The 9,520-nt window shown below is 48.4% G+C and overlaps 1 protein-coding gene across 1 annotated transcript; it reads left to right on the top strand.

Moving 5' to 3' along the window:
* The first annotated feature begins 2,530 nt into the window (after nt 1-2,530).
* LOC146567164 (uncharacterized) lies at nt 2,531-9,192 on the top strand. Its single transcript, XM_085285848.1, has 3 exons — nt 2,531-6,299; nt 8,667-8,884; nt 8,966-9,192. Exon 1 carries the CDS (start codon nt 2,531-2,533, stop codon nt 5,939-5,941), a length of 3,411 nt encoding a protein of 1,136 aa, XP_085141974.1. The 3' UTR covers nt 5,942-6,299; nt 8,667-8,884; nt 8,966-9,192.
* The last annotated feature ends 328 nt before the right edge of the window (nt 9,193-9,520 follow it).

The following is a 9,520-nucleotide window of genomic DNA, read 5'->3' as shown; positions in this document are numbered from 1 at the left end:
CTAATGTAGTCCATAGTTGGAGCGGTAGGCCACGCATGCAACGCGTGAGTTCACCCTCATTTCATATGCTAACTTATGTTGTTAGCTTGGCCCCGGTTTAGCTTGTTGACGCATGTACGGTCGCTCGTATGTCCATAATGTCATTCCTGTGTTATCAGACCTTCTCTATATGTTGTATGTGATGCTTGTGATTGTTTACTTTGAAGTAGCGAAGTTTGTAGCGAACAATTAGGTACGTGGATTAATAAAATAGCAAACGTAGTATAACCGGAAGTATGGCGTCCCGCTTGCCCTTCACAATAAGAGCATTATAGCGGAATATAATGGGGGACGCTTTTATTTTGTATAACTACCGGAAGTAGTTCACATGTAATGACGGTTGCTTAACCTCGCACTAATGCTATTTAGTTGCATAGTGTGAGCAGTTTGAAGTGTATTATATTTTTCTGATCTTTATATTTGATTATGTTAACTATGTTGTATTATGTTTATATTTGAGTATTTGACTTTTCCATTCTCTTTATTTATTGTTATTTCCCTTGTTTATTTCCTTTGTAGGAAACCACACACACACACACACCCAGACACACACTTATGTACACCCGCTGTGTTACAGCCCCAGAAATTAAGCGGTGACAATAAAGTGCCTCAAACGGAACCTCAAGCTCTCTCCTTCTTTCGTGCTCTGGGCAATTTGGCCTTAAGTGGTGTTCTGGCCGACACACCGGGGTGACCGTAGTGCTCAAAGACTGAATCAGTGCCACAGCCGTGCCTATCTTTGATATCTCCACTACATTAATTGGTCCTTCGAGCCGGAGGCACTAGGTTCGCCTCAGAGATGGAACCAGGCCCAGAGTACGAGGCTCATGGCGCACGCCCCAAACGACATGCTCGCCCACCTGTGCACTACGCAGATTATGAGGTGGAGTACCCAGGCTACATTAGCCATGCATATAGAGAGGATGTAGAGCTCAGACACCAAGAGGACAAGGCCAGGATGACCTCCCTCGCTTCCCCCTTTAGCTGCAACCTAGCCAGCCCTCAGTGGAGGCGGGATGCTATTCTCCATGAGACGGTCTCGCGCTATGGAGCTCAGAGCCAACAGCACATTCAGGAGAATCAGCTAGCCCCCCAGCTGTATCCGGAGAGATGGCATGGGGAACCAGCCTATGATCACTCTACTCCTCTACCCTTCGTGCTCCCCTATACACATCCAAATAAGGAAGTAAGTGCAGAGTTAGAGGATATCCGTCAGGAGCGCCACCTCATCCAGCAGAGCCAGCAACGTATGTCATCAGATCTGGTCGAACTCAAGGCACTGCGGGCAGAAATGAGACAGTTAGTGGAAGCTGTCCAGAGCATGCAGGGCCCATCTTCTCTCCAAACCAGTAAGTCAATGCAGTCACCGCTACCGGGTGATGCACCAGAGATTGAGGAGGATGATGACTGGCCTGCCCCACCACCGTGGCCAGATCCAATTGAGGAAGCGCCACTGCCTAGTGACCCACCAGTGTTAAACCCCCATCGCCAAGATGCATGTATGTTTCCAGCCATTAAGACAGAGGCAATGGCAATCCCACCTGCTAATATGGTCGTGGACCACCCAGGACAGAGTCTGTCATCAGATCCTCCACCAGCTCTCAGGTTTCCAGATAAAGCCTCCCATAATCCACCTCCCTGGTTCAAGCCGGTTCATCTCCCACCTCGCCCAGGCAGTTTCCCACTGGGTGGGTCCAAGCATCCGCGCGCCGCCTATGGGGACAGTAAGACTGAGCATGGCTGTAATCCAGCATCCCCTGAGCAGCAGTTCAATCTGTCCTCTCCACAGCCACTGCCGGACAGACCGAATCCGGGCAGGACTCCTATCACCTCAGAGACAGTTTACCGTGGTCCCCGCCCAACAATCCCCAACTTCTCCAGTCGAGACCCTAGTGAGTTTGCTAGGCTTAAGATGGCATTGGGGAATCTTCTACCTGAGGACACGACTGAGCTGTTCAAGTATCAAGTGTTGGTTGATCACCTGCACTTAGAGGAGGCCAGATTAATAGCCGATGCTTACCTCAACTCTGCCACACCCTTCACTGATACGATGGAGGCCCTCAATGACAAATTCGGCCAACCACATCAGATAGTGCTGAGGCGTATTGCTGCGATGATGGACTCACCTGACATCAGACGTGGAGACGTCTCGGCATTTGAGAGATTTGCCCTCCAGATACAGTCACTGGTGGGGATGTTAAGGACACTAGGCCCAGAAGGAGAAGTGGAACTACACTGTGGTTCACATGTTTCTCGTCTGCTTAGTAAACTACCCCCCGAGCAGAGAGCGGAGTTCCGCCGCTGCATGTTCCAACAAGGTGTGAGGATGCATACCTTGGCAGATCTCGCAGGGTGGCTTAAGTATGAGTCCTGGTGCCAAGACTCTGAAGGGCAGCTAGCAGTGAAAGGGACAAAGGAGAAACAGTGGCCCAGGCCTGAGGTGCGCCAGGGTAAGAGATCCATCACAGTCCTTCATGGTGCAAAGGAGGTAATGACGAACCCACAGGCTTTGAGGCCAGGTGGTGTGGCCAGCAAGAGCAAGCCATACTGTCCATTCTGTAACACGGAAGAGCACTATCTCAGTCAGTGCACAATGGTATCCAAGTTGACAAAGGACCAGCTAACAGAGTGGATAAAGAGTAACAAGAGGTGCTGGCGCTGCGCACGGTCACACCAGGCAGCCCAGTGCAATCTGAGGAAGACTTGCAGCCTCTGCCAAGGGAAGCACCTGCAGGTACTGCATGATGTCAATGTTAGAACACCTAAAGGGTCGCTAACAACAGCGGTGGTGAGCGGTGACTCGAAGGTAGCAACCGACGTCCTGTATCTAGACAGACCCACTGAAGGCTGCAAAGTCCTTCTAAAGATTGTCAAAGTCTGCATTCATTATGGCAAGCGAACAATCTTATCAACAAAGCTTATCAAGGCTGGCTCCATCATTAAGTGTGGCTCTGGGACACCTGTGACAGAAGGTCAGGAGGCGTGGTACATCCCTCATCACATGGTGAGCCATAATGGCAAGAACCGATTGGTTTTCAACTGCTCATTTCAGTACAGAGGACAGAACTTGAACGACTACCTGCTGCCTGGGCCCACCTTAGGTGCGTCGCTTCTGGGAGTCCTATTGCGCTTCAGAGAGCATGCAGTTGCAGTGAGTGGGGACATTAAAGGCATGTTCCACCAGGTTCATCTCTTACCAGAAGATCGTGCCCTGCTCAGATTCGTCTGGCGAGACATCAGCGACGAGAGCCCTCCAGCAGTCTACGAGTGGCGGGTGCTCCCGTTCAGAACCACGTGTAGCCCCTGCTGTGCCACATTTGCCCTGCAGCGTCATGTCATGGATAACAGCCAGCCAGATGATGACGTGAGACTCTCGGTCGAAAGGTGTTTTTATGTGGACAACTGCCTTCAGAGTTTCCCCACCGTGGAAGAGGCAAGGAAACTTGTCGACAGGTTACGGGCCATCCTAGCCTCAGCAGGTTTTGACCTACGTCAGTGGGCCAGCAATGAACGTGACGTCATCAGTCACTTACCACAAGAGAGCTGCTCCGCTAGTGTGGAACTATGGCTGGCCCAGAACAAGGTAGATACCCCAGAATCTACCCTGGGATTGAGCTGGCTATTCCACACAGATGTCCTAGGCTACAAGCATCGTCAAGTTCCATATGCAGTCCCCACGATGCGCAATATCTACAAGGTCTTGGCCAGCCAGTACGACCCCCTAGGGTTCATCTTACCCTACACAACCAGAGCGAAGGTAATCATCCGCCATCTTTGGGACAAGCAAAGGGGTTGGGATGACCCACACCTACCTCAGGAGCTTATGCAGCAGTGGACAGCCTGGGAGGAAGAGCTGCAATTTCTACCTGAAATTACTCTTCCCCGACCATATGTGCCTAAGGAAGTGGACCCCTTCAGCTGTCAGAGAGAGGTGCACATATTTTGTGATGCCTCTGAAGAAGCTTATGGCTCAGTAGCTTACCTCCGGACCACTGGCAGAAATGGTGAAGTGCATCTGTCATTCTTGGTGGCCCGTTCCAGGGTTGCCCCTAAGCGGTTCCACTCCATGCCCCGATTGGAGCTCTGTGCTGCACTCACTGGGGCACAGCTCTCACAAGTGCTGGAAAGGGAGCTCACCCTTAGAATCGACCAGACGGTCCTATGGTCCGATTCTACAACAGTGCTGACCTGGCTGAGGTCTGAATCCTGCCGATTTAAGGTCTTCGTGGGCACTCGTGTAGCCGAGATACAAGAGCTGACAGACAGGCACTCCTGGAGATACGTCGACTCTGGAAGGAATCCAGCCGACGATGTGACACGTGGGAAGAAGTTGAAGGAGCTCACTGTACCAAATAGATGGAGCCAAGGACCATCCTTTCTCCTGCGCAGTCCAGACTCCTGGCCAGAGGATCTCACGGTTGACCAAGCAGGAGATGCCTCGGAGCTGCGCAAAGCTGTGTTCTGTGGGACCACAGCAACTACTCCGTCAGGTCAGCCAACTTCAGATTTGAGCCGCTACAAAACCTGGAGTGAGATGTTAGAGGTTACAGCGTGGGAGCTACATGGGGCGGCCCAACCAGATGGTCATCCCACTGTTGAGGACTATCGCAAGGCGGAGAGGCTGATCCTACAGAGGGCCCAGATGGATAGTTTCCTGGAGGAGTACAACCTGTTGAAAGTCGGTAAGCCAGTTCCCAGGAGCAGTCGTCTTCTCTCTCTGTCACCCGAAGTGGATGAGACCAGACAGCTCATTTGTGTTGGAGGACGACTTCGTCGATCTGAAGATTTGGCTCTGGAGACACTCCATCCGATTATCTTAGACCCAAGCCACCCAGTGACCAAACTCCTGATCCAAGACTTTGATCGCCGCCTCCATCATCCTGGCCCGGAGCGGGTGTTCGCAGAACTTCGGCGCTCCTACTGGATTCTGCGAGGGCGTGAAGCTGTCCGGCGCTACCAACACCTCTGTGCTGATTGTCAAAGGTGGAGAGCTAGACCTACAGTGCCAAGGATGGCAGACCTGCCAGCAGCCCGGCTACGTCTATATAAACCGGCTTTCTACTCTACGGGAATGGACTGCTTCGGGCCGTTTGAGGTCAAGGTTGGTCGGCGTATTGAGAAGAGATGGGGAATCATATTCAAGTGCCTCACCACCAGGGCAGTCCACTTGGATGTTCTTAACACCATTGATGCAGATGCATTCCTGATGGCTCTTCGGCGATTTGTCGCCCGTAGAGGAACACCTGCCGAGTTGTTTTCAGACCAGGGGACCAACTTCAGGGGAGGTGAGAGGGAGCTGCGTGAGACCTTTCTGAAGATGGCCCCGGAACTACAACAGCTTCTAGCACCCCAGAGGATCAGCTTCCGCTTTAATCCTCCAGGGGCCCCACACTTTGGGGGAGCATGGGAAAGGGAGATCCGGTCGGTTAAGTATGCCCTCTATGCCACCGTTGGTGCTCAGTCAGTTCCAGAAGAAGTGCTTCGCACTGTACTCACCGAAGTGGAAGGGATACTCAATAGTAAGCCCCTGGGGTATGTGTCTTCCGATGCCAGAGATGCAGATCCGGTGACTCCTAATGTTCTTCTGATGGGGCGGCCGGATGGATCGCTACCTCAGGTAGTATACCCAGAGAGTGAGCTCCTCAGTCGCCGTCGCTGGAAGCACTCCCAGGTTTTGGCTGACCATTTCTGGTCACGTTTCATTCGTCAGTACATTCCCAGTCTGCAGACTCGCCAGAAGTGGCAAACAACGGCAGCTGATTTGGCTGAGGACTCTGTGGTGATGATCGCTGATCCACAGCTTCCCAGGGCTCTCTGGCCGGTGGGGAGGGTGATTAAAACTCATCCTAGCCCTGATGGACGCATCAGGTCAGCTGACGTGAAGGTGAAGGAGAGAGTCTAAACTCGGCCAGTTGCCAGACTGGTTGTCCTCCCTGCGCTGCCCTCTGGAGAAGATGAGGACAGCTCTGCGTCGAACTCACCACAACCCTAGAACTTTGTTGCCTTATTGATGAGCAAATGTCTTACATACATTTGGGGGCGGCTGTATAAAAGGCCCCAAAGTTCATATAATAGTTTTACTGGTGTTTATAAGTTTATATAAGTTCATGTAATGTTCCATCTTCTGTCAGTTTGGGCCAGCCCACCTTCTAGTGACATCATCCGGTTAGTAAGGTGGGCAGTTTAATGGCGGCTGAGCAGTGTTGGTCCGGAGGGGGTGCACTGATTCCTGGGGCATGTTAGGTGTGCGTAAATGACAAGTAAGTAGTGACCTGTGTCGTATTTTGCCTTTGTTGTGTCAGTACTGTAGTATGTTACCATTTAGGAGCTAATGTAGTCCATAGTTGGAGCGGTAGGCCACGCATGCAACGCGTGAGTTCACCCTCATTTCATATGCTAACTTATGTTGTTAGCTTGGCCCCGGTTTAGCTTGTTGACGCATGTACGGTCGCTCGTATGTCCATAATGTCATTCCTGTGTTATCAGACCTTCTCTATATGTTGTATGTGATGCTTGTGATTGTTTACTTTGAAGTAGCGAAGTTTGTAGCGAACAATTAGGTACGTGGATTAATAAAATAGCAAACGTAGTATAACCGGAAGTATGGCGTCCCGCTTGCCCTTCACAATAAGAGCATTATAGCGGAATATAATGGGGGACGCTTTTATTTTGTATAACTACCGGAAGTAGTTCACATGTAATGACGGTTGCTTAACCTCGCACTAATGCTATTTAGTTGCATAGTGTGAGCAGTTTGAAGTGTATTATATTTTTCTGATCTTTATATTTGATTATGTTAACTATGTTGTATTATGTTTATATTTGAGTATTTGACTTTTCCATTCTCTTTATTTATTGTTATTTCCCTTGTTTATTTCCTTTGTAGGAAACCACACACACACACACACACACACACACACACACACCCAGACACACACTTATGTACACCCGCTGTGTTACAGCCCCAGAAATTAAGCGGTGACAATAAAGTGCCTCAAACGGAACCTCAAGCTCTCTCCTTCTTTCGTGCTCTGGGCAATTTGGCCTTAAGTGGTGTTCTGGCCGACACACCGGGGTGACCGTAGTGCTCAAAGACTGAATCAGTGCCACAGCCGTGCCTATCTTTGATATCTCCACTACAGTGTGTGTGTAAGAGAAATAAAAGGCTACTGACTAACTGTAAAACTGTGATTCATCCTAAAACATATTTTTTATGGTCCTGATCTATTTAAGTTAAATATTATGCTGCAGACTAAAGTACATTCACAGTAATTGAATGCATTTTATGGCACAAGGCACAAGCCAGATAATGTCGTTCTCCTCCGCCCACAGCTGGCAGAGTAACAATATTCAGTTTTTAAACATAACCTCCCCCTTTACTCTGAGCATGTTCCAGAAAGCACTGTACGAATTAAGCAAAATTTTGTGTATGCACTGAATGTTTCTATTTTTATGCCCAAATAAGCTTGTTCTACATAACTGCCTTTAGTTTTGCACTTATAATGCATGCTCACTGTTTGTAAACTGTTCTGCACAAGCTCATTCTCAGCTTTTAGTTTCTATATTTTTCGTAAAGATGATCAGAGAGCAATATTGTCTTTGTTTTCTATCCCATTTACATCTACATATAACCACATGTACAAATCACAGCTCTGTAAAGGCCAATGAACCTATTTCAGTATCGCCAAACGTGACACTTGTGAAGTTGCCTACATTAAAATAAATAAAAATTGCGTGATTGAACAAACATAGAAGTCTGTGTCGTTTTAGGAGTGAAAAATCTCAAGTGGCTTGCTTCTAAAGACTGTCCCCTGTGAAACTTTATGTTCAAAATAGCGCTCTGCTATGACCCAACCTAATTTTTAGCCCTGCTGATGCCATTTAGAGATCCTATCTAAAGATATTTTCAGGGCATTTTCTATCCATAAAATGATGCACAGTGTTTCATATTTGCAGAAAACAGCATGCTGGTCCAGAAAACAACACAGCATGAGATCACTTAAAAAAGGAAAATGGAGAAGCTGATTTTGTAACTGTCTTAACATGTTATGGGACTGAGTATAAAAAGCATGCAGACACGTATCCTATGTCACGTCAGTGATCATTTTACGCTTTTCTCATGTTGTTAAAAAGAAAACCGTTACATGTTTTGTGTCAGGTTTAGTGTGTCATTCATCAAGACTACATGGCGTGAAATGACGTATGAAAAGCCAAAAATCAGTAGTGATAACCCTACAAAAGGATTTGTCACTTGCAACTACACAAATAAATATTTGGGAGAAACATAATAACACCCAGGTTTGTATTTTTTTTATATAATACTTGCAATACTGTGCAAAAGTCTTGAGCCACCCCTCATTGTTTTTTTTACATTTTGGCAGGAAAACAGAAATAGTGTCATAGTCCGGGTGAGTGCGGGGTTTTTCCACTCTGCTGGGCTCCACCTTCAGGCAGAGGCTCCAATCAGCTTTCACACCTGATTCCAATCAAGTCACCAGCATATAAGACTAGCACTCACAACAGACCTCTGCCAGATTTACTGCTGACTCATGTTAGTGCTAGGCAGCCAAGCCCTTGTGAGAGCCCTTAACAATTCATTTCTCCTCACCGTGTTTTCTTTGTCATAGGACCCACCTGGCAGTCACGCTTCCCAAGCTGAACTACTCACATCTCCGCCTGGACGCTGGTTCTGTCATCTGGTTGCTTGCTTTTCATCATAAGACTCCACCTGCCTGCCTCCCTGCCAAGTCCCTTGATCCAAGTATATTCTGGACCCTCTCTGGACACTCCTCACCCGGACCCCCTTGGACACCCCCTCCTCGCATGACACTTTCACCTGCAACGCGTAAGCCCTAACCACCACAGTCTAATCCTTCGACTATGATTCACTAGACTGCCACTGACTGCTTGTCTTCTCTCATTATAGTGACTGTGTACCTCCATCCAAGCCGCTGCCCCTTTTTCCATTCCCAGGATCCGTCCATGAAATCTTGCACCTAGTCATACCACTCAGAGTTTCATGTTCATAGTTTGGCCTCATAGTTCTCAGTTCATAGCTTCCACAGTTCATAGCACTCTCCGTTCATAGCATTCATAGTTTCCTGCTTTGTAAGTTAACTAGGCACTGTAAATAAAGCACTGTGTTCACGCCTGTTTTGCCTCCCACTGTGTCTGCATTTGAGTCCACACCCACAGCCTGGCCCTCTTGGCCGTAACAAATACATGCAAAAATATGTGGAAATACAGCATATCAATCAATCAAGGCTTTATTCACCACGTGCAGGTTGCTCTGCAGTGAAATAGGACCCCCCCCTCCCGACCTTACACACACAACACAGGCATCACATGGGGATACAGGTCGGAGATTGGCATATGAGACAAAAACAGAGTTTGTACAGTCTAATGAGCCAGTATTTGGTATTTGGTATGACCATCTTTATTCTTTAGAAATCCTTTTAGAAAAGCTTTCTTGTCATTTCTT

The sequence above is a fragment of the Mchenga conophoros genome, linkage group LG9 (genome assembly GCF_057382185.1).
Source record: "Mchenga conophoros isolate Kocher_MC1m ecotype Shallow Benthic linkage group LG9, M_conophoros_male_GT1.1, whole genome shotgun sequence".
NCBI classification, from domain to species: Eukaryota; Metazoa; Chordata; class Actinopteri; order Cichliformes; family Cichlidae; genus Mchenga; species Mchenga conophoros.
The sequence above is the reverse complement of the archived record's forward strand: the minus strand, read 5'-3'. Positions and strand labels throughout refer to the sequence as shown.

Coding starts and splice junctions, on each gene's coding strand:
- LOC146567164 (XM_085285848.1), top strand. CDS start 2,531: ATGACGAACCCACAGGCTTTGAGGCCAGGTGGTGTGGCCAGCAAGAGC.